Source organism: Micropterus dolomieu, linkage group LG19 (genome assembly GCF_021292245.1).
Source record: "Micropterus dolomieu isolate WLL.071019.BEF.003 ecotype Adirondacks linkage group LG19, ASM2129224v1, whole genome shotgun sequence".
Taxonomy (NCBI): Eukaryota; Metazoa; Chordata; class Actinopteri; order Centrarchiformes; family Centrarchidae; genus Micropterus; species Micropterus dolomieu.
This window is the reverse complement of record NC_060168.1, coordinates 19947223-19972524: the sequence shown is the minus strand read 5'-3', so window position 1 is coordinate 19972524 and position 25302 is coordinate 19947223. Positions and strand designations below refer to the sequence as shown.

The 25302-nt window shown below is 39.4% G+C and overlaps 2 protein-coding genes across 3 annotated transcripts in view; one reads left to right on the top strand and one right to left on the bottom strand.

Moving 5' to 3' along the window:
* chic1 (cysteine-rich hydrophobic domain 1) overlaps nucleotides 1–4393 on the top strand; it is an 11383-nt gene extending 6990 nt beyond the window's left edge. For both annotated transcript variants that reach the window (XM_046029826.1, XM_046029825.1), the window contains exon 6: nucleotides 2970–4393. In XM_046029826.1, the coding sequence (XP_045885782.1) occupies nucleotides 2970–3020 (51 nt within the window). In that variant the 3' untranslated portion in view covers nucleotides 3021–4393. The remainder of the gene's footprint in view (nucleotides 1–2969) is intronic.
* Nucleotides 4394–6595: 2202 nt separating this feature from the next.
* lnx2b (ligand of numb-protein X 2b) lies at nucleotides 6596–24943 on the bottom strand. The gene is made up of 10 exons (XM_046031156.1): nucleotides 24651–24943; nucleotides 18475–19057; nucleotides 16366–16559; nucleotides 14654–14853; nucleotides 11961–12392; nucleotides 10641–10784; nucleotides 9513–9687; nucleotides 8594–8837; nucleotides 8324–8482; nucleotides 6596–8218 (listed from the first exon to the last, which is right to left on the bottom strand). Exons 2-10 carry the CDS (start codon nucleotides 18876–18878, stop codon nucleotides 8083–8085), a joined length of 2088 nt encoding a protein of 695 aa, XP_045887112.1. The 5' UTR covers nucleotides 18879–19057; nucleotides 24651–24943; the 3' UTR covers nucleotides 6596–8082.
* Nucleotides 24944–25302: the final 359 nt, after the last annotated feature.

The following is a 25302-nucleotide window of genomic DNA, read 5'->3' as shown; positions in this document are numbered from 1 at the left end:
TTCTGTTCTCATCTTGTTCATAGTAACAGCAGTTTTTGTACTTAGTTTGTACTTAGTTTTAGATACATTTTTATTACCATATCAATGCTCACATTTTGTCTGTTGTTGCTTTTTTCAGATTTGGACTGAGCAACAGATTTGACACAGAATTTCCCTCTGTTCTCACGGGAAAGGTACAGTTGCTTTTTTAGTTTTCTTGTACTTCAGTCTTACAGGCGGCTTTCTGTTCAATTCCAAGGAGGAAGAATTAAGCCATTAAAGCCACAGTGATTCTGTTGTTCTTTTGGGCCCTTAACAGCCCCAACTTCCCCAAACCAACCCATTCAAACTTCTCCAAGTGGTTTTGATCTGGTGGAGCTGCGTTTCAACTAACGCACCATAGTGCATAGAAAAGAGCCTGAATGTGCTGCTGTCCAGCTCTGTAAATGAGTAAGCCGTCTATGAGTCGGCGGGGATCCCAGTGTTTTTGAGGGTTTAGCTCCAGGTGATAAAATAATGAAATGAAGACTCTGCCGTAGACAAGAAAGGAAAGCTTCCTGGGTCGGACGCAGAAAAACAAAAAGGATGTAGGGGTAAGAGCAGGCAGAGGGAAGTGTGGGGCAATAAAAAGTATCTTCAGTATTGTGACCCAGGGTGACATGTGATGGATGAGGTCACAATTATGATGATTGAAGGGTGCAGATCAGGCCCTGCTGGGCTTTATTCTGAGGTCTTTGGCTGTTTGCAAAGAGACCTTTGCATCCTGTCATAAAAGATTACGACCCCTGTTTTATGGCGTACAGACTCAGCGAGGAATGAGCATCCATTCAAGTTGTTTGGCCGGCGCTGCCACAGGCACTGAGCTTATCTCTCCTTTGAGTCCCTCCTTGCCTTGGAACAATCTAGAGCTTGGTTAGCAAGTCAGAGGCATAGTGTTTGGAGATCTCATCTCTGGACAACATTTGCAAATATCTACCTGTTGGTTTTCTAAAGCGCTTTGATCTTTGTGCACAGCTTTACTTATGAGCAATTAGGAATCTTTCACGTCTGCATCACCTGGAAAAACCTTAATTGTCTCTACCCCTTTTGCTCTGTGCAATTATTGCTTCAATGTTCTAATAATTTCTTTGCAAAGGCCCTCTAGGTACTGTTTATTTTGGTATACACATATCCATGCGTTTTCTTTATTTTCTAGGTAGCGCCAGAAGAATTCAAAACCAGCATCAGCAGGGTGAATGCTTGCTTGAAGAAGAACTTGCCTGTGAATGTGAAGTGGCTTCTTTGCGGCTGCCTGTGTTGTTGCTGTACAGTAGGCTGCAGTCTATGGCCTGTTATCTGCCTCAACAAGAGAGTAAGTCCCAGACCTCCTGTGACACGAGTTGGACAGTTTAACTCTCCCTTACATCAGCGCTGATTACTCAGGGGCTGTTATAGCAATTCAGTTGCATTGGTTTAAGTGTAGAGGGTAATAACAACTCATGTTCAATTAGTGGCTGTGTGTAGAAATGACGCATAGCGCTGCACAGCTCCTGTCCTGCCCAGCTCATGGGTGTGTCGTTTAAAGGTGGTGTTACCACTCAGAATTAATGACAACAAAGTGGAAATTACTAGCTGGTAAATTGGGAGTTCAGTCCATAAATCCTAACATTGTGGCTGTTTACTGTTACCTGTTAACGTGTTAAACTGAGTAATGAGTATTTTGGTGCTTGCATTAATATACATGCATTTGTTTTCTGTTCCAACAGACAAGACGGTCTATTCACAAGTTGTTAGAGTGGGAAAATAATCGCTTATACCACAAGGTAAGAAAGACGACAAATTGCACATTAGCACCTGTGTGAAAGTGTTTAATTGTCTGTGTCAGATGTGCAGTGTAAGTTGAGTATCATCATGATGGATAATGACCATTAATCTGTTTTGTAAACTCTAACCCTCTAACACGTCCCTCAAAGCAGTGTGAGTCAGATCTGGAGCACGAGGTCTGAGAGGACCGCAAGGTCAGCAGTAACATGCCATGTTAATTTTGTTTTGTCTCGCAGCAACAAATTACAGCTAGTAGCTGTGCAAAGGCATAAAGGAAGCTCTTCAGGGTGTCTGGCCACAGTTTGACCTCAGTGAGACCAGACAACCCTGCTGCCAAATTCCCCTGACACTGAAGGGGAGATTTCAGACTGATTTTCCTTTGTGTGGGTGTGTTTGTGTGCGTGTCTGTTTGAGGGTGAGAGCGATACTCATTCATTGTGTCTGTGTCTTTTCTTCTCTCATCAGCTGGGGCTGCACTGGAAACTCAGTAAAAGAAAATGTGAAAGCAGTAATATGATGGAATACGTAAGTAGGCTCTAAGTTTTTTCATGAACAGTTTTGATTATTTCTATTAGCGATTAATCAGCAGATTATTTTTTTGATTAATCGATCAAGCATGTTTGCTATAAAATATCAGAAAATAATGAGAAAGGTGACATCTCTAAGAGTCTTGAGAAAAACTTTTTTTGTTTGAACAACAGTCCAAAACAAGGTGTTTACAATTTAATCTATCTCTTTGTCAATATATGACAAAGAAAAGCAACTAATCTTCACATTGGAGAAGCTAACTATAAAAAGAGGTTAATAATGCTGTAGTCACTATGAGCAGATATTGTATTGTACAGAATGAGATACATTCAGGATTTTTGCTACTTGCCAGATGAGGAAATAAACAACATTTCTGGATTATGTTGATAGAAAACCTAATCCGGTCAGCATTACATTTCCTTCAAAACATATTTGCTGTTGCGAATTAGTTGAATATAAACTTAATTTTTAAGAGAGGGTTGCTTTGTCAAACATTTCTCTTTCATGTAATTATTACCAAGTCACATAGTTCTTTAAATAAGGCGTTATCGATTCATTTTCTGTCAATTGACTGATAGTTTCAGCTCAAGTTAGAACAGTTCTAAACATCTTGCAGTTAAATTTATATTAAATAATAATTTGTCTTTTTCTCTCTACAGGTGATTCTTATAGAATTCCTACCGAAATATCCTATATTCCGACCGGACTGAGGAGGCTGTTAAAGGACTGGATGTGTGGCCCTTGAATCTTATCCTTAGTGCCTTGTAAATACAGTATTTTGGAGGGTCTGCACTGGCGTCTCTCGTGACGACCCCTTATGTCTCCCAGTACCTTGTACATTAGAATTTGCAACACTGTCACTTTGCTTTAGAGCAGATTTTGCACATTTTCCCGACAGAACTAGACATGTCCCCTTTGTTGCACTCGGATGTGTTTTCGTTACATGTGACAAACAAGTGAAACTCTCGAAAAGTGCATTTAACCCAAAGAACCATCAACCTGTATCCCATCTATTATATCAGTAATCCCTTGCAAAGAATGTGATGCCTCCACCTTCCTTAGCTATCCTTGCCTTATGTATGAAATTTTTTTTAAATAACTCTACATGTAACATGAGGAGGAAGGCAATGGGTAATTCAACAAGTATGTAGATTCAAATGCCGTTTTGTTGGGTTTCTTCTCTTTTAATCCAGTTCTTAGCAAGTAGATGGGATGGTTGAAATTGCCTAACGTACAGTGTCATCATCACACTGTGTTTTTTCCTTTACATTTGACCCTGTGTACATGGGAACTAGCTAGTAAAAGAGAACTTGACCTGTAAATACCATGTTAGGATAAGCTGTACAGTGATATACCATTGTTTACATAAAGTTACTTAGCTCTGTAGTTTTTTTGCCAATATTTTGCTGTACCATAGTTTTGATTAATGAAAGATGTACCTTTCTAGTTTATATGGACCTGTTTACCTTGTAAGCCATATAGTTAAAATGTACATGATGCCAGAGTTAGGACTAACTATTGCACTTGAGCCCTGTAGAAAGTCAGGATTTCAGACGATAATGCATTGCAAAGATTCATCTTGTGGCAACAGCAGTGCATGTTACCACATGTTTTTTGCCAATAAAGATGACATTCAATGATTCATCTGTAAAAACTGGAGATGTTTGCATCTCTGATGTGCAGTTGGAAGATAATGCTTTGAACTATGCTCTTCCACTTCCACCTCATTTCAGCCCAACGTTGCATTTTAAAAAAAAAATGTTTTGTACTCTTCCCTGTACTGTGTTTGGTCCTCCCAATGTGTTTGGAAGCACTTAACGTCTACAGTACATGTGTTTAGCAAGCGGTTCTTTTGTTTCCGCCATTTCTCCAGTATTAGTATTATTTTTCCAGAATATTTAGTCATGAGATCGCTGCATTGCGTTGTATTAGAGTGCCTCTGGAATAGTTGGTGAACCACAGAGAAGTACAGGTGGAAATCAAAGGAGATTTTAAATCCTCCTCCCAGTATTGTCCCTGTTACAATTCTTGTAAATGTTTGTCCTAATCCCTATGGAGAGAGAAAATAAATTGTTGATTTTGATTTATCTTTGCTTCCGTTTTTCGTTTGAAACTATTCGGTTATTTTCTGCCATGCTTACTGAATGATGTGTCCTCTTAGTAAAAACTGATCATTGAGCTCTGCTAATGTACTTTATTCAAAGCCCGCTGCCTCACTACAGATGTGTGGCTATTTGTCATGTTTAACAAGGTGCTGAATCATTAACTTTAACAAGACAGTGCGCAATTAGTTGACACATTTGTACAACTCAGGAATGTGTTACTATAACCTGCTGCTACTTTCTAATGTTATGGATCAGCGATCAGAGCACAGAAAATACTGGACAATGTCTGTGCTGTAGCTTACCACAACCCCCGAGCCATGAAGCGGTGTGCTTCACTTCAGTGTGGTTGGTTTTATGGTCCTTTTTGTTCAGTCTTTCCCTGTTTAGAAAGAAGTTTTCAGTAACCTTTTATTACACCAGTGCTCCAATAGTTAAAACTTGTTAGTTTGGAACAGAATTTATTAATAGTGTACAATAACCTTTAGCCAAGCAGTTTATTATTTCAATTTCGTTAGGATTTCCTCTAAAGAAAAAACAAAAACAGCACATACATCTAAAAATGTTTCTAATTACTTTTCTGAGAAGCTTGTGAACACATGCTTACACATTCTGAGAGTTGACTTGCAAAATTTGGTTAATGGACATCCCAAAGCAAGTAATGTAATTTACCTTGTAAGAAATATTAGTTGTGACATGCAAATTGTAATTTAAATTAACATTTGTTTACAGCATGTGAAGTGCATTTGACATGAACTGAACCAAATAACACATTGTATTCTGCCACGTGTCATGTTATCAATACTGCTTTATGGATGGTTCATGGTGGTGAAAGTACACGTATTTAAGAACTGAACTTAAGTGAAAATATTTAGTTAAATACTGTACTCTTACTTTTATCTGAAGTTAGCGGTTACTTTGATTTTACATTCAAAACATATGATGAGCTAATAAAATAAGATGTACTATTAGAAATGGAGGCCCTTTACACCCACACAGGTGTTTCATGCGGCTCATTAGACCTGCTCATATTGAAGTTATGTAAAAGTCTGCTTGGTCGCCAATAAAAATGATAATGTTTTAACCTGTCCTGCAACAAAACAAGAGAAGAGCCTCTGGAGTCCTAAAATCATTATTTTTTTGGTTAGATAATAACTTGCTTGAAATAAATATTTTCTGTGCAAAAGATTAAAAATATATATTTAAGGACCTCTGGGGGATCCATAATTTAACCCTCTGAAAGGGGACATTCTGCAAAATGAGTAGTTACTTTGGATACTTTTAAGTACATTTATGTAATTCTACTCAAATTGATTTTCAAATGTAGGACTGAGTATTTGTGCATTGTGGTATTGCTACTCCTACTTAGGTTAAGTATCTGAGTACGTCTTCCACCACTGACATATTTTACTGTATTTATAGATAGATAGATAGATTAGATTGTAAACACCTTGTTTTGGACTGTTGTTCAAACAAAAAAAGTTTTTCTCAAGACTCTTAGAGATGTCACCTTTCTCATTATTTTCTGATATTTTATAGCAAACATGCTTGATCGATTAATCAAAAAAATAATCTGCTGATTAATCGCTAATAGAAATAATCAAAAATGTTCATGAAAAAACTTAGAGCCTTAGAGACACAGTGAGTCTGTCGGTTTCTTCTTACCCTGATGGTGTACAGACTTTTTGAAAATATAAGTTTAGCCACCTTTAATTTTGCATGTATGTTTCATCACTGCTGAGAAACAGTTTCATAGGGGGGAAATACATATTCTGAAAAATAATTTCAGAGAGTGAAGAATGTTAAGTAATTTTAACCCAAACATAAGCAAGGAACCTGCTTGACTTCTTTATTGTGTACAATTTCTGCCCACTAGGGGTCAGGCTGAGCCATAAGTAGACTGTCCAGGTTTTTGGACATTTCTGACTGTGGTGAATTACTTCAAATATTTTCACTCATGCTGTAGTCATTCATCTACTATTAGGGAATGTAGACTACAATTCTACAAAACTCCTCAGATTTCTCTGGCCATTATGAGATTGGAAACAAGAGCAGCTTGTGAAGCATGGTAACATTTACAAAACCTTTTATGTGGGATCTTTCCAGAACTGCTCAGCCTTCATACCACTGTAAGTGACATCCCCATAGTGCAGTTTGAAGCCATGACAAACAGAAGAACACCGTGATTTGTTATGGTTTTATTTAACATAATGAAACAGTGGACAGGCTAATACACACACAGTAGGTAGTGTGTGTATATATATATATATATATATATATATATATATATATATATATATATATATATAGTATTCAATAAATCTTGTGTTAATTAAGATACAAGAAAGGCCACTGTGAATGTGTTGACACAAAAAGACAAAGATAACACAAATGTATCTGAACAAGGCCATTCTCCTTTGAGAACAGTTTATAACGAGGGGAAATAATGAGGAGAAACACATTGTGTATAGGGGAAGTTTAAGGCAAGTAGATGTTCTGGTTTGTCCTCCAATGTCTACAGGGCACCCGCTTTTAAAGCAATTCAATATGAGCCACTTGTTTGTTTTAAAATAAATACAAAGCACTGGTCTGGTCAATGGACATGAATCAATTAATAAATCTAAAGCTGAATGTCTTATATATAAATGAACACCTTTGTTTAAGACCAAACAATCATCACGGAATTATTCGCTTCTAGATTCCAGCTCACAGTTTTAAATAACATAAATTTGTCCAAGCTTATTTCCTTTTGCAACATTTGCTAATATCAAGAGTTAACAGGAAATTAGCCTGGACCCAAGCTGTTTCCTACCAATGCATTTCTACTGAAATGGTCTATGCAGGTTTCCAGTTAAGACTGTGACGATTTTACTGATTACTTTTATGGCTTAGATAGGACTGGATCTCAAATATTCCAGACTCTTTAAGCCCTTTTAAACTGAACCTTCCTGTCTGCACAAGCATGAAAGTGTCAAGATAAGTGTCTATTTATAACACAGTGTAGCTATAGATTTTATTCTTAACGTCACTTCATTGCACGTTTTGAAAATGCAAGGTAAATAAAATTGATGATATCACACTCGCCAGCCATTTTGTAACATGTAGTCATCTATAATTCTTCATCACAACTGTCTACATATATTTTAAGCACTACATGTCATCTTTGGACGTTGTTTATGTGAATCACTTGAATAAAGTCGTGACTACAAAATGAGAACATGATTTAACAGGAAAGTAAAAAAAATACAGAAAGTATACAGAAAAGGATTAAAGGATAAAAGGATAAAAAAGGTGTTAAAAAAAAAAAGCTACGCCTTCCAGTTTGTCCTTGGGATATAATTCACTGATTGTCATCATTTTTGCACCCTGATTAAACCCATTTTGTGCAATCATCTGTCCTTTGTGTGTGAGAGGACAAACAGATACCTGCTGAGGCTATGCTCAGGAAAGTAATTTCCATTGTACACATGATGGTTCTTAAGTACTCACATGTTCTGTATTACATAACTGATCTAAACACAAGAAAGTAACCTAACAATGAGTTACATATGGAAGGGAGAGAGAGTGGACCAGTCAAGAATGCAGCAGAACAGGGCAAAGATCTGTGTGTACATGTGAACAGTTAAGAGGGTGATAAAAGAAAAGTGAGTAAATGGGAATGAGAGTTTTGCTACACAAGACTCCCAGGCCAGGACACCACAGTCAGTGTGACTTTATTCTTCTGCAGCTTCAGCATGGGGATGAGAGAAGAGTTGTTCATCCCCACTGTTGTGGCTCCGTTTACCGCCACTATCTCATCACCACACCTGGAGAAAGAAACAGGCCATTAATGTGGAGTCTGGCGGGTAAGAGTGATGATAGGGTACAGGAGCTAGTTACGTCATGTGGGAGTCAAAATGGGCTTAACTTACTTGAGGCGTCCGTCAAAATGAGCAGGCGTGCCAGGCACAATGGTTTTGATGAAGAAAGGCTGCTGGCCGTGGCTCTCTTCATAGCCCCCGACAATACTGAAGCCCCAGCTCTCGTTGTTGGTCTTCTGCAGGACGATGTCCCGGCACCAGTGCATGTGACTGAAATGATGAGGGCAGAGTTAGAGCTAACTCTTTCATATAAAAATGAACAGAACACTTGAAGTGGAGGAACAGAATTCAGGTAATTGGTGGTGCTGAAGGCGGCTTTACCTCGGTAATCCCAGCCAGCGAGTCCACAGCGGTGTCCAGTTGAGGGTGTCATCTCGTGTGTCGGCTACAGGTTCCAGTTCTTCCAAGTTTGCAGCCTCGGCGTCTTCCTCTGAGTCCTCTGAAAGGGTCTGGATGACGCGGAGGACCACCTGTGACTGAGCTGTCTGGGCCTTCAGCACAGAAACTGCCTCGTTGTAGGTCAACTGGGTCAGATCAACACTGTTGATGCTCAGCAGAACGTCGCCTGGGGAAACAAATTATGATGTCAACATGGATAGAGACATTTTTGTTAAGAAGTTCTTTGTGTTCAACATGAGGAGAAGTTTTTAATTTTTTTAATCCTTGGTGAAATCAATTTGCTGTCAATTCAACCAGATGGCTAAATCTCTTCTTCTTCGCCCTTTTCTAAGTTGGCAAACAACAAAGCTGCACATCACTGCCAACATCTGTATACATACAACTGAACAAGTATGAAATGATCAATGAACACTACATGTTAACCAGAAGCCATTCCCGAGCTACTGCTGTGATGAAATCCTCATTTTAATTGTGTATTCGTTACTTATTGTAAGTCACTTTGGACAAAAAGAGTCTGCTAAAAGCCCTAAATGAAAATGCATTCGACTAAATAGGCATTTAAAGTGTATGACCACAGAGAGGTTCAATGCATCTAAATGTTGTCTACGATGTTTATGGCATCGTTTCTACACCATACACACAGAGTCATTTAAAAATTTAAAGACTTTATAGACAAATAATTAATCGGGAAAATAATTGTCAGATTAACCGATAATGAAAGTAATTGTTAGTTGCAGCTATAGCCGTGAAAAATAACATTACAAAGACACATTGCAAAGCCTAAAGCTTCTAATACAAATTCCTTATTAAAAGTCAAAATTACAGATCACCAGATTAATACCCCTTTTAATGGTGCCATCTCGGTGCAGACAGCCGACAGGCTGCACACTTGTGATGTAAACAGGCAGGCGGCTGCGACAGTCCCTCCCCCCGGCAATGGTGATGCCCAGGGAAAGCCGAGGCTCCTTCTTTAGGCTCACATTCTTCTCCTGACTGGAAAACCCTCCTGGAGGATCCTATATGAACAATGAGACAAATGAATACAAAGCAATGACAAGTACAATGTTTATCAATATATTGATAAAAATCACATACAGATATTTAAAATAATGCTGATATTGTTCACAACACCATGTTTCACAAAGAATTGTTGTTTAATCTTTTTTTTGTTTGAGATAACGCACGTGAAGTCTGTGCTGCCAATTAACTTTAGCCTCTCAAGGACCCTTTGACTTAACTGATTCCTCTCTCAAAACCACTCGTAGAAACAAATGTGAAACATTTGAGAAGGAGCTGAGAGGTAAGAGTAGAGGGCACGTGTGAGGATCAACACTAAGCTCTCGTAGTGGAAAAGATGTGTGGAAAATGACAGCTTCCACCAGCCTCCTAGTTTCTCTCTGGAGTCTGTAAACCATCAGAAGGGAAGCTGGGGGGAGGTGGGGGCTCTTCCTTCCCCCCAGCAGGGAACCCATCCCCCCCCCAGCAAGACGAAAAGACTCGTCTCTGCAGGTGAAAGCAAACTGTTACCAGCTTTGATCCTCTGCCACGCAAAGAAACAACCAAAAAAACAACAAGACAGTGGCCCCGTAGCAGCAGAGTGAGCAGCACCCCAGGCCTTTTGATCAGGACAGAGGGAGGCCCCAGAGAAGGGCTTTCATCTCCGCTCACCAATGCAGGTGTCTGCTATCAAAGCTTCTCACCCCAAATTGGGGGGTAGCTATTCTTTCTACTGACAGTGTATGGTACAACCAAGTGTAACTGACAAAGGAGTGATCATCACAATTAAACTGTGTAAACAGAAACATGTAAAGTTTGTAAGATACTGGGACCAACATTAATGTTAGTGGTGTAAAAAGAAGTTAGAATTCCAGCAGCCAACAGCTGGCAAGGGTCCAAATAAATATGGATATAAAAAACCTTTATTTAAAAAAGTAGTTTGAGCATTGGTTTGTGAGGAAATATATATTACCTTCATGTAGGTGGACTGGCGCCTAAAGTACTGCGGCTCAGCCCTCCTGGCTGCTCTGCTGTGAGGTCCCTCTCTGCTGCCGCCGCCGTCCTCCTGAGTCTCTGCAGGTCTCATCACCACGAAGTTCACACGCGCCTCACTCCCCTAAATGCACAAAAAACTTAATTATTTCCACAGCAAATACATATATGGCACTGTTATGAATTCTGCGATCACTGATTGATGTTTTGGTGTTAATTTTGGTAGTTGTCCATGTTTTGTGCAACAATGCATCATTTAAGTTGCTGACATTTTCCATAATTATCGAGTTGTCAGGCTGATTTGCTACCTTCCTGGCAACCTTTAGTTGATAGTAATTTCAGGATGGAATTCAACGTGCAGAGACTTACAACATGCTTGAGATGCATACTCCTTCACATTTAACTCATTTAGACAACTTTATTTTTTCCCTTGCTAGCAGTGGGGCCTTTGGCAATATTAGCTCACTTTTCCTTTAGAGCAAGATGTCTGGACAGAAGTAAAAGCCATGACCTTTTGTACAGATATCCATTCTCCCAAAGAGGATTTTTGTTGACCCCTTGAATTTTCCCTTCACCAACACTATCAGGCCAAAATATCTCATAAATGGTCAGTTGTCATTGTCAGACTGACATAAAATTGGTAGGTTGAATTCATGCTCTTCAGTAAATCCGGTGTTCCTCTTGGGTAAATCTTGATCAAGTTTTACTGAGGCAAAGGCATTTTCTATTGCGCCACGCTCAGAACAATACATGGGCCAAATTAGTAGCCCAACTACTTTTAAGATTCTATTGTCAGTATCTTGTTTGCTCTTATTAATTACTTTTGTCTTGTACAGTGTAATGAAGGCTGCAACTTCTAGGCTAGAAAGGCTTGAGGCTTTTAGAGAAGTTTCTTGTTGCTCCATTCAAGTGCTTGTGAGAAACCCCAATAAATGGTGGTGGGAAACTAACAACAAATAAGAACTGACTGACAAATAACTCGCATTCTTTTCAGAAAGTCCATGTTTGCATTTTGTTTGTCTTCTTTGTTTTTCAGCCTGTATTTTTTAAAACGTAGTTCATTAGTGCAGCACTTTCTGGCAACAATCTCAAAAATCTGTCTGTAATTTCTTAAACGCACCAACAAAGAGGAATTAAATTACTCCCTGCTCACAACTACATTATTACAATAACATAACTTGGACAAAAAAAGAAGGTGTCTATATGTTTTCTTTGGTCAGCAATAATGTAGTGTATGTCATTAATTAGTAGTTAATGAGCTAAAGTTTATAAAATCATATCTTTGGTTCCTTTAATATACCTGTATGATTAGGGCAGCGCTCTCAGGTGTACCATGCCTCAGGTCATGTCCATTTATGGCCAACACCTTGTCATTGTTCTTCAGTTTTCCATCTCTGGCTGCCAAACCACCAGAAAGCAGGTCCAGGATGAAAACCCCACTCTCATCCGATTTGCGGATGAGTTTGATGCCGAGCGGTTCGCTGCGCTGACTCTTCATTAGCGTCACCTGGAGGACTGAACCGGGGCTGTGATTGGAGGTAGAGTTGCCATGGGGACTGTGAGAGGGCTGGGAGGCAGTGGAAGTGGTGCCAGAGGAAGGGTGATGATCAGACCGTTGATCCCTCGATTTGAAACCTTTCTCCTGCATAACAGTGATCCTGAGGAGGGAACGCTGACGCAGCACTGCGATGGCCCGGGCATGGGGGACTGAAGCCAAACTGACATCATTCACCTGGAGACAACACCACAGAGAAAAGAAACAACACAGTCAGTGGTGGAGCAGCCCAACACAAACACAGTAGATCATCATCTGTACATGTATGCTGCCATTGCAGAAAGTTTTTTGTTAAGCAGAAAAGTGATATGAACTAATTATGTTACTTTTCCTGCAAGATAGTTGTGTTAAAAAGTGGAACTTTGACTTGATGATGTTAAAACATAAAGCTCTGACATATCTGACTTTTATGTCATATCTGACTGTCTTTATACTGCATTAAAAGGATCGGAACATAACAAAATACTAGTTACAAGTTATCATCAGCTTGCCGCTTCTGTTTAAAATAAGAGACTAAGTGGTATTTTTATTACAATCTGATGTGAAAGTAGGTCTTCACAAAAATCAATGCATCGATTCAAGGGGAAGAAAGATCGAGTTTCAAGATCTCAGTCATTAAATTGTTCTTTACATACACCATCTTTCCACAAAGCCAAAAAAAACTGCAGCTAATGTTTCACATCCTGAAGGCAGCCTGTTGCCTGGCAGGTTTTTGTTTTCATCTCTAGGTATGGGATTGGTTGGCTTTAGAGGCAAAGCTGCCTTTTGGAGGACACACTACAGCAGGGGTGCCAGAGTCGAGGCTGAAAGCTATATAAGCTCGGTTTACAGCGGTACTGCATTCCAGGAGAACCAGAGGATAGAAATCCAAGGAGGAGGACATTGTTGGAAGAGAGGAAAACACAATGTATTAAAATCTCCAGTTAGTCATATTCTGCACTTCTATTCTCCTCTGTGGAAACCACAAGTGTTGCTGCAAATAATATACTAAACCAAGTAAATACATTTACCATTTACACAGGTGTTGACACTGACCTCTAATATTAAGTTAATAAAATGTCTATAAAAGTGGCATTGGAGCCGCAACATTTAGTCGAATAATCGATTAGCTCAGGGATTTCTAAATTCTGAGACTGTGGGCCTCTCCTCAAACAAAGCTTGGAAAAAGGCTACTTGCTTAGTTTTGCGACATTCCTGGACATCTATGGGATCATGATTATGTCATTTCATCCCATACACACTCAACAATTGAGCCAAGATAGCCGCATATTGCTATGACGTGACATCACTTCAGACTACACCAAATACGTAAAAAAAAAGGTCTGTCCTTTCACATATGTTTTGGTCTTGTCCGAAATTAAGCAATGTCTAGCCTTTTCAGACGTCCTAGAAGTACCCATAAACCTTCTGCTATAATGGCGATATTTGGAGTGGTTCCACAAGATGTGCACTATAGTCGGCAAGAAAAAAACATTATTGTCTTTACATCTCTTCTAACTAGATGACTTATACTCCTTAAATGGAAAGAAAAACTCACCCAACATTGAAGTTATGGAATGGAGATTTTGCACATTTGATATTGGAGAAAATTCACTATTCATCAAGAAGATATGTTACGAAAGTTTATATGATGTGGCACATATTTTCATATTTTGAAACAGACGTCATTGACAGTACAGTCTAGCACTTCTGACCCCATGCTGTATAGAGGTATATTTACACTGTATATTTATTTGTAATCCCCTTGTTTGTTTTTGTGTTTTTTGTTACCAATTATTTATTCTAATTTTATTTAATTAATTAAAAACAGAATTTTATTAATTCATAAAAAAATGAGGCAAAAGCCTTTGAGATCATTTTTTTCCTTTCTGACTTCTATTTGTAATCTCTGTCACAGGGTGGGGTTGCTATGTGCTCACCCAATTGTATCTGTCACTCTTAAATACCCATAAAAAGACACCAAAAAAAGGTCTGTCCTAAAGCATTTATTAGTTTCTGACTCTGGGAAAGTGGGAAAGACAGTAAACGTCGCCAAAACGAAATTAATGTATCTCTATTATATATTGTTATATGCAGCCATAAATGGCACAAAAAAGTATTAGACTACCATTAGCAGAAAACTTGTTTTATAATAACATTTCATATGACTCTTCAGCAACCAGTCAAAGTTGTTTACACTGACATGACGTGTTTGGCCCGCCAGTCTTAATCACACCTTGTTACCATGGAGCTAAAACTTGTTTATCTTGAATTGCTACGTTTCCTGCTGCAAAGCAACCTGTTTACAATATCATGACAATGGTATTTATGGAAAGATATGTTGAACTGAATTGTGTCACACTATGCCACCAGAATTCCCATTCTGAAAAAGAGATGAATACATAACATTGTGGGCTTTATTATCCCAGCACTTTTCTCACTTAGTTTATGACTCTCACCTCTAAGATATGGTCCCCTGGAGCAAGTCTGCCATCGCGAGCTGCTAGCGAGTCCCTGACAATCTCCTGGATGACTATGTTCCCCAGTGGTGTGTCTTTCCCCCCCACGATGCGAAGGCCCAGCTCCTCATCCGTCTCCTCTCTGAACAGCTCCACCACATTGGCCTCGGCCACAAGACTGGACCGCAGGGGGGTGTTGTCTGGAGGGAAGAGGCACAGGAAATCAGGCAGAATAAATATAGCTGTAAACCCTGTTTATGAAGCAAATATCCCCACTCTACAGCATTTGTTTGCTGAGCTGCACCTTGTAAAATACCTGAAAAACAAACTATGTGATAATAAAGTTTGTGCTAGCCACCATTCCTATCAGAAGTTGTAACACTATACTCTCTCCCAGCTTAAATCTGGGAAAGTGACAATGTCATAAAAAATTATTCCAACAGGCACTTGCACTCAGGCAATCATACATGTTAACAAACCCCCAGGTTAGCTAGGTTAGCTGTTAAACAGTAAAATTATTATTTAAATTGTCAGCACTCACAGTTTATAGACTAACCTCCTTGTTTAATTTTGTCCTAACATACTGCTGTTGCACAAGCACACAGTTTTCCTGCGCAATGACAGATTTTTTTCAGACGCCCTCACTCTCGCTTTACCTGGCAACTTTTTTTAAAGATTATCTGGCCACTTGTGTTTCTAATTTCTTTGTGGTGATGTCACCATCTTCCCAGATCTCAGCAATTACTTAAGTGAATACAATGTTACAATAACTTATTCAAATGATAGACAGAACTATGAAGACACCACCCAAGTAGCAATTAACTGGAATTATCCTTTAGAAGAGCACTAGGGAGATTTGATGTTTGTGGAAAAATAAGATAGCATCTTCTACAAATCTCCTTACTGTATGCATGGAGACAGATATTGATCTTCTAACCTAACGCCCAGGAAAAGAGGCAAGAAATTTTGTTTACCAAAATTCTGGAGTAGTCTCCACTGGTAGAGACATGCATAAAATGATGATTTGTCAACCAATAACCTCTTTTTGAACTTTACTTTTTACCATTTGTTTTTACAGCACACAGTGAAGAGTAACACACAGAGAAACAGAGTGGATCTCAACTTGTAAAATAACACAAGTCAGCTTGTTCTACATCACAGATTTTAAGAGCATACAACAGTAATTTGATTAAAATACAGATTATAAAGACAACAATGCAAGCTTCTTTGTGGCATGGTACAGGCTTGCAAGCTGCTTTTAGGGTTTTTCCCTGGGATGACAAGGTTTGGTTAAAACATCTGTGAGTTGGTACATGTTCCTACGACTTGGCTGATGATTCACCTGTTACAGACTCAAAAAGAATCACGAATCAAAACCTCAAGGCTAAAAACATTGGCATTTCCCATCTGTGTTTTGACAACCACCCCCACTGAGGGGATGGGCATGAGGATTTAGGGTTTTGCAATTGCCTCAGCAAGAAAACTATTTCTGTTCAACCTATGAGCTTCCATAAACATAACATTATAACAGTATGACCAACCTCCTACTGCAAATCATTTCCTAAGAAGTGTTGATTCTAGTTATCATGTTTGTGTGATAACAGATATCAGTCACTGTACAGTGCTGTGTTGTGTTACTTGTATGGAAAACAGACTCTGGACTGAATCACTAATTTCTTTGTGGTTGTTTGTGTGATGAACTGACTCCATACCATCCTCACTTTCTTCATAGGCAGGGTTAATCAGCCCAGGCTCAGGCTGATCTCGGGGTGGATTTCGGCACACAGTTACTGAATGTTTAGCTTCACCAGACAACTCCCCGTCACTCTTACGTCCCTTTAGCTCATTCCACGAGGGCCTCTTCCTCTTCTCTGCTTCCTCCCGCAGTCTTCGAAAAACAGGACATCTGAGGAAAGACAGGAACAAGGTGGAAACTAGTAAAGAGAATGATTTGGCTGATGATCGACCAATGACTTTACTTTTTAACAATCATTTTGATGCAACGGAAAGGGATGTTCTGAGCTACGAAGTAGTGTCAGGGACGGATGAACACAGAAATGTAAAGAAATAAAAAAGGGTGTTAAAAGATGAGACAAGAGTGTTTTTATGCACAGGATTAGGAAGAGAAGCACTATGCAGATGAGTAGACAATTTCACTGCATTGCAGTGTCTGGGTGAGATAGGTTGATTCTGATTAAGTCAGTCAGAATGCTGGGACCGCTGCTTGATCCTCATGCCTGAACTTTGTCTCCTCATTGTTTACACAGAGAGGGTGCAGCAGGACAATCTTGCCACCCGCAACTGACTGCATCATGGTTGGCCAGCACGATGATTGCGTGACGACTGACGTGCACCTTGCCTTGAGCTCAATAATTACAAGTTTGTGCGTTCATAGTGGAACTGCGCTACCAGGAATAAATTGTACGGCAACATAGGGGGAAATCACAGTCTCTGTAAGGGCATGTTGAGGAAATACAAACAATTTTGATGATAGTTATTTTACATTCCTGAGAAGTATTCAGAATAATGTTTACCTTCAAGTGTAGATACATCCATATATGTACCTAGGGGGTACACGACATTCGATACGCCTTACGATATAATAGATCCACTTATTTGCCAAGAGTTAGATGAGAATATTGATACCGCTCTCCTATTTGTACGATATATTTTAAATTACAAGCTAGCCGAAATTTTGTATGGATTAAACAAAACAAGATTTACAATGTTAATAAGTGAACATCAGAGGTGTTGGATGGATTTGCTACCTTAAATAAAGCCAAAAAATCTGTTTACTCATGCTTTCACTCTTCATACTAAGCTAAGCTAAGCAGCATCAGCTTCACATTATACAGACAGATATAAAAGAGTGATATTACTCGCCTCTTACTCTTGAAAAGAAAGAAAGTGTTGAACCATTCACTTAATGACCACATGAATGGTCACTGGGATTCGTTTTCAGCGCACGAAGGCTCGACTTAGAGCACTTTGTGGAGTAAAAAGTAATTAAACCGCAAGGAATCCGCAAGTGTCATCTTTAGAGTGTTGTCTTGCTATGAATTTTTATGTTGTGCTCACTGCTTTGTTTATATGCCCACCTCGTACTAATGGACAACTCTTTAGATGTATTCTCCCTGATTTGCCCTGATCTCCATTTAAACCTGTGCCTTAAATCCCTTGCATTCCTTCCTGCAAAAAGCCTTGTTTGCCTCTTGACAAATTGATGAAATCCAGGACTCTTATATTGGTCTCCCTCTCTAATACATCATCCATCACACTGTGTGAAACAGTCAGGCTTTCCCTTCCTGCAGCACAATAGACAAGTCTGCTTAAGTTGAGGTCTGCTTCTGCCTCAGTCTGTGATTTTACTTTTCTACAGCAAACTGCAGCTATTACCAGAGGTGACAGAAGGGTCAAAAAGTAGTATTTGCTATACTATTATAAAAAGGTTACATTACATTTATCTGACACTTTTATCCAAAGCGACTTACAATTGCTATACATGTCAGAGGTCGCACGCCTCTGGAGCAACTAGGGGCCAAGTGTCTTGCTCCGGGACACAATGGTGGATGGGTCACAGTGGGGGATTGAAACAGGGTCTCTCACACCAAAGGCATAGTCTTATCCATTGCGCCATCACCACCCACATTACATAGTATGGCTGTTCATGATATTGTGAACACTCGATTGTAGTGATCAAGCACAACAGGAATCATGAAGAATAACATATCCAATGACCATTCATTTTAACCAGGTAAACATCTCACAATATCCACTGAAACAGCTGTCATGACCCGTGAACATCCCATCCAGAGTCTTACCTGTTGTGCAGGTGAGGCTGCAGTTCACAGCGTTGCATCTGCTGCTGACACTCATTGTGGGGGCACATCACATTCAGCTTGTCCAGCAGGTTCCTGACCAGCAGACTGGAGGGGCGGCATTGGTTTAACTGCAGCCGCTGGCGGTCCACAGGGCAGAAGTCCTGCTCTTTCAAGAAGTTGCTCAGACAGTGGAAGCAATAGGTGTGGCCACAAGGGGTGTCCATAGGTCTGAGGAGGGGCTGCAGACAGATGTGGCAAACCAGTTCATCGTCCACCTCATCCTGGTACTCGTACAGGTGGCTTTCCAGGCCATCATGCTGCTGGCCACACTCCTTACATACCCGCGCCCACGACAGACCTGCTGCGCTACTGCTGCCAGGAACTTTGATTTCTGTTGTAGCCATTAGCTTAGTGAGGTCAGTCCAAAAGTCTGTGTCTCGGGAAAATATCTGTGTCCTCTTATCTCCTTAAAAACTGGGTTTGGTATATTTCATAAGTCTATGCAGAATCCATTCAAACTGTGACAGTGAAACAATGATCCAAAGAGTCAAAAATGTTATCTCCATGTCTTCATTTGGATTTTCTGTTGAGAGATAAAAACAGTAAGCTCTACTGCAGGAGTTGGACTATTTCTACTCATATCGGCCAGCTCCACAGGAAATGACAAATCCACAGAGCAGCAGCAGTATGGCAGCAAGCCGCAGCTGCTTCCTCTCAGCTAGTTTCCTGAGGGACAAAAGGAATTCTCAACTCAGCTAAAAGTCACCATGCTCCACACTGAAATGGCTAAACCCTGTGAAATGAGGCAAGAAAAAATTGACTAGTCAAACTGCTGCTAATGGGAAGGAACAAAGGCATGGCACTACACAAGGGTAAGAATTTTTGAATGAACTGGGCAGAAATACAACCCCCATCACTAATGACCCCTTGCACCCTATTGGCAGTGGTCTCCATCCCTTTGTGCAGCTACTAATCTCCTTTAATTCCTTCTCATAAGGAGAGTGCTGATTAGAACGCATTCTTTGGAGAAACTTTTGGCCGCTGACTCCACATATGAACAAATATATTAAACAAACTGACGTGACTTACACCAAACAGACTGAGTTAGAACTCATAAAATCTAACTTGTAAGATAAATTGCATGGATTTTGAATTAAATAAATTGTTAAGGGTGAACATTTATTAGCTGCTCATTATTAAAGTAAATGGCTTTTGTGCCTTTGAGCTGACACGCATCATTTCAGAAGACTGTATGCTGTCTGATAGAGCTGCACAATATGGTCAAATTATTTCTACAGATATTACAATTTGCGATATGATTCACGATTAGTGGGAATGATAATTTTTTTGTCACAGTTTTCAATTTTACTGAAAGAATTATTACAATCATGATGGTGTGACATTTGTTGGGGTCTGTACCAAACAAACAAACATGTTTTCTTACATCTGGAGAACAAGATGTGTAGGCAGTGGTATCTCTGCAGCACTACAGTATTTCATTATAATGCTGTTTAGTCACACATTTTACCTTCATAAAATTTGCAGCTTCTGTGATTTGGATATTACACTTGGCCTTTTTGTAATTTCGATAATATTAATTGTGTAGCCAATGTCTGAGTCTTACTGTCTGAGAAGCAACAGAGGCAAATAAATGCACAAATCACCACCAAATACCACCATAAGATGCATGACTTTGTCCTAAGAACACAAAGAGGCAAAGAAAACTGTTCTGTTGCACATTACCACATATGGAAAAGAAAAACATTAGCCACCACAATGAACTCACTACCTTCAGTTCCCTTTCGCTTTGTGACTCCAGTCCAGATTACAGGCACAAAAAGACTTTATCTTCAGTGTTATTCCCTTGCAGCGACTCACCCGAGATGATATCTTTGTTGTCAAGAGCCCAGTAGCCACCGCACGCAAATGCGAGACTCTAACCTAGCAACTGCCTGAAGCCTGAATGAAACCAGAGCCCTGCCTCTCCAGCAGCACACCGTCAGAATAATGGCTCTGGATGTGTGTGTGTGTGTGCGTGGGCATGCATGTGCATGAGTTCTGACTGCATCGGTGTTAGGAATGCGAAGGGGAATTGGTGTAACTAGGCAGAGTGAGAGGAAAGTGTTACTTCTACTTCTGTCAATGCCAGTGAATATATGTATAGTGTGATATATGTGTATGTGAATGTGAATGTGTATGTGTGTGTGTGTGTGTTGGGGGCTCAGACTGCTGATGTTCCACTACCACAGGTTAAGTGCTCTCAGTAGCTGGGTGACTGATTGTAAACATACAAAACCGACAACAAATGTGTGTGCACACACGTGGCTGAGGTCGCTAAGACCCCCTTTCTCTCTTTGTCTTTACTATGTACAAGTGATACCTCATCCTGTAATGGATAGGCGTCATGGATCCTGTAGCACAGAGAAGGAGACGCAGTAGAAACCAGGCTGTGCTCCATTTATTTGGAAATCACATAACCTGGTGCAGGAATGTGAAACAACAGATTAGTAATACATATACATTAAATACACTATGCTGCCCTGCTGCAAACGGGTCCAGCTGATTCTATCATCAATAAAACGTTCACAGTTTCACTCCTATACTTAAGGCGTACAATTTGTTTTGTGATAAAATGACATGCACTAGCTGGGAGTCACAGCGGGCCACAGAGAGCACCCAATGGCTTTCACCGATGATGCAGCATATCTTCATAAGAGCAGTGGCCAACTTCACTGGAAGACATGTAGCGACCCTGGAGACCCTCCTGATTATTGAGTCTGAAGGTGACTGGTTCTGTATCTATCACTGTCCACTATTACCTGACACAGCAGTATATCTCAATGTTTCCCAAGGAACATGACATCAATAAGGATACTCATTATTCTTGGGATCCTCCATGTGAAATGGAGACAAAATGCAAAAGCGTTACGTAAAAGAGGGCTGCACAGAAACTATTAGAATTGATTGAATAATCAATTAATCTATTAGTAGATTAACTACTGTCAGCTTTTTCAATGCAAGCTTTTATGCTTTTCTCTGTTTTACATCATTGTAAAATCATTGGGTTTTGGACTGTTGGTCAGACAAATCAAGCAATTTGAAGACGTCACCATAGACTCTGGGAAACTGTGACAGGCATTTTTCAGTTTTCAGACATTTTATAGACCAATAGATTAACCAGGTAATAATGAAAATAATTGGCAGGTGTATTAATAATGAAAGTAATTGTTAATTGCAACAACAATAAAACTGAATATCTTTGGGTTTGGGGCTGTTGATCAGAGAAAACATGCAATATGGAGACATAACATTGGCCTTTGGGACATTTTGTTGCATTACTAACTAAACTAAGTAATGAAATAATTGATCAAAAATGTAGACAAGCCACAACAAAAATAATCATTAGCTGCAGCCCTTGAAAAATGTGTCTACTACTTAAAAAACAAACAAACTTTGTTTCTTTTGAGTTTCTTTGGATCAATATAATATATTTGGATTAATATAACATATCTACCTCAACATCACAAGTACAGTCTCACACAGATATAAACTTATATAAGTTAGAGATAAACTTAATCCTAATCCTACATTAGAGCAAGAAAATCTTTTCACAGGAATCCCACACTTGTAAAAACATTATAGAAGTCCATGTATGAAACTAGTAATAGGTTGGGTGAAATTCATTTTAAAGCCAGCCAAAACACATCTACTTGACACAACCAGCCTTGATCAGGGAACACCTTATGCAAATCAAATGCCTTGTATTCATGTGACAGTCTAAGCTTTCGAGGGAAATGTCTGTGGCTCGACTGTGTCCTCCAGTCTCCCAGAGGATTACCCGAGGTGGTGTCCCTTCAAAGCTGAGCGGAAATCACTCTCTTTGATGGCTGATATGAGTGAGTCACATGTGCTGCCACACCCTCGGTGAACACAGGTGAGGCCATGTTAGACAAATAATTTCTCCCTTGGAGTCTATAAGACAGGAGGTGTGTCATGTCTGCCTCTACATTACACCAATGACTAGTATTAGCAATGGAAATAACACATACAGTAAATGCTGCACATTAAATGGAAAATTAATCAAATTACCCTGAGGTGAATAAGTCATTATAATCAGTGTCTGAGTATGCCTATAATTACACATTACTCATCATTAGTGTTACATGGATATTTTCTCAAATCAGTGTCCTTAAATTTAAAGTAGTATTTCCTTTGTAATCAAAATAAAATGCCATCTATTTTTAGTACATTATGTAACTGATATAGCAAGGCAAAGTCTCCTGCCTTAAATACAATGACATTTGCATGGCATATCTGCAGGAATACTAAGCAACCACAACTTATTATTAAGCTGCCTCTGTGTTCAGCATGAAGGGCCGAAGGTAACTGTAATTCATAAACAAAAGTCCTCTGCGTATTTTCTTACTGTACTGAAAACAGAAAGGTGTACACTCACAGCTGATGATTGATTTTACTCAAAAATGAAAACAGTTAAATATTGCTATGTCCTAAGAACACAAAGAGGCAAAGAAAACTGTTCTGTTGCACATTACCACATATGGAAAAGAAAAACATTAGCCACCACAATGAACTCACTACCTTCAGTTCACTTTCGCTTTGTGACTCCAGTCCAGATTACAGGCACAAAAAGACTTTATCTTCAGTGTTATTCCCTTGCAGCGATTTTCTGAAACGTATTTAGGGATCTTCACATTGTCTCAGTGTGACAACTATATTTGTATTCTTTTTTTTTTTATCTCCACAACAATTCCGCTTAAAAAACTTTTAGTTGTTGTCTGCGTACTTGTAACAGCTACTGGCACAAATATTTTTATCAAACAGTAGTGCTGTTACTTGACTGAAATATTAGGTTAAGTCAGATTACCCTTGTTGAAAACCCTAGCAGCCCTTTTGAAGACTAGTCTTTGAAGTAACTGCATCGCTGCACATAATCACACTAAATTAGGCCAATTTGAGCATTTGTGCCATTTTTGCATCTTGAACAGTGGTGAAAGAAGTAGTCAAATCATTTACTTAAGTAAAAGTAGAAGAACTCAACATGCAGAATTGTCCTTTCGCTGTGCTGTCTGTTTGTACCCCCCATCCCCATATCTGCCCCCCTGTCCGGCCGGTGACAAATCAATACATAATTAATTCAATAATAAAACAGACAAAGGATTATATTAATACTCTCTTGTTAAAGTAAAATCTGTCTGGCACAATATGGTATCCAGCTCATCATACTCTATACCAGGCTGCTGGGCAGGACAGGTTTTAAAAAAAACAAAAAACATGCAGAATTGGCTAATTTCAGAATTATGTATTTAATTAGAACAATATTGTTGAAGCATTAATATATGTATGCAGCATTGTTATGGTGAAGCTGCTCATGGTAGAGAAAAGTTAACTCCTAAGTATACTACTGAGTAGTATAATCTATTTATGATGCATCATATTTTATAAACTCATTACATTTGTATGTAGCTTTTTTCTCAGCAAAGTAACCAGTAAGTAGAACAATCAGATAACTGTAATGGAGTACATCTTCTGAAATGTAGCAGAAGTGAAGCATAAAGTTGAAATAAATGGAAATACTCAGTAAAGCAAGTCCAGTACTTCAGTAAATGTACTTAATACATACACAGAGACAACTAACCATCTATAATTCAGTGGTGCTGTCAACAAAGTTACCATTTGTACATGAAAAAGCTACTTAATAACAGTAACAAGGGCATTTGTAATCACTTTCCAGCCCTGCCTGGATGTGTGTGTCGTCAACGGGACCATAAATAACTCAGTGCCCCCTCTCTTGTCAGCCCATGGCTGTTGGTTTGTTCGTAATCACTACACTAATGTGACAGATCCAAATGACAGAAGAGGTAATAAAAGTTAGGCTTCATAGGTATCAGTCAGACGGATGGATTCATGGTTAATACGGCGGTGTGCCATGGTTTCACCTTTAGCGCACAACCTGCTGAGAAAACGCTAACTGCTACACACCTTGAGCACGGAAACTCACTTTTCTGTCAACGAGTGAATAAGTGCTCTAACACATCTACATTTTACCATTAAACACAGGCTTGGCGAAGCCCTGAAAAGTGTGAAACAGCCTTGTTTTGCGAATGTTTACATAAACAAAGAGAATTAGCTCAAGTCGAGACCGAAACTCGCCTTACCTGTGTGAAGGTTGTTTTCCGGAAGCAGCAGCTAACGTGTCGCTAGCTTAAACAAAGAGACCACTGTGAACTCAGTGGATAACGACTTTAATATAAGACAGCCTGAAGACCGGACAGCAGCCACACCGCCGAGGTTTTCTGACATTTTCTTTTTACCGCATTGCTGTGGTTGAATTACCACAGCCCGCTGTCCCAGGTGTAGCTCAACCTTCAGGGGAAGGCTGGCGACTCCCAGTTTCGATCACACAGTTGTGCGCCAACACACGTAGAGCACAGGAAGAAGTCCATGCAGGTGTACACAGCACTGCTCTGCTACAGTAGGCTACCTGTATACAATACAGTATTACCTTTTTCAGTCACTTATAACAGAAACTGCTGGTGTACAACGAAATAACCTCATATGTTTTGTTATATATTATACTATACTAGGTACTAGTATGTTATACTATATCAGGCTATTACATTTCATAAAGGCAATTAGTCTGGTGCAGGTTTGAAAAGTAACTAAGTAGGCTACATCTACTCAAATACTGCACTTAAGTACAAAGAAACAGGCATTTGCACTTTATACTCCTTTAAATGTATCTGATAACTTTAGTTACAATTTACTTTGCAGATTCAGATTGTCAGTGCAAAATATAATCAACAATAA

What these genes read in the sequence shown, in the direction of transcription:
- lnx2b (XM_046031156.1), bottom strand. Translation starts at nt 18,878, where the DNA reads ATGGCTACAACAGAAATCAAAGTTCCTGGCAGCAGTAGCGCAGCAGGT. An exon ending in CAGGGGACCATATCTTAGAG is followed by an intron (nt 12,393 to 14,653) that starts GTGAGAGTCATA and finishes TGTTGTCTCCAG; the next exon opens with GTGAATGATGTCAGTTTGGC. An exon ending in AGATGGCACCATTAAAAGGG is followed by an intron (nt 8,838 to 9,512) that starts GTATTAATCTGG and finishes TTGTTTCCCCAG; the next exon opens with GCGACGTTCTGCTGAGCATC.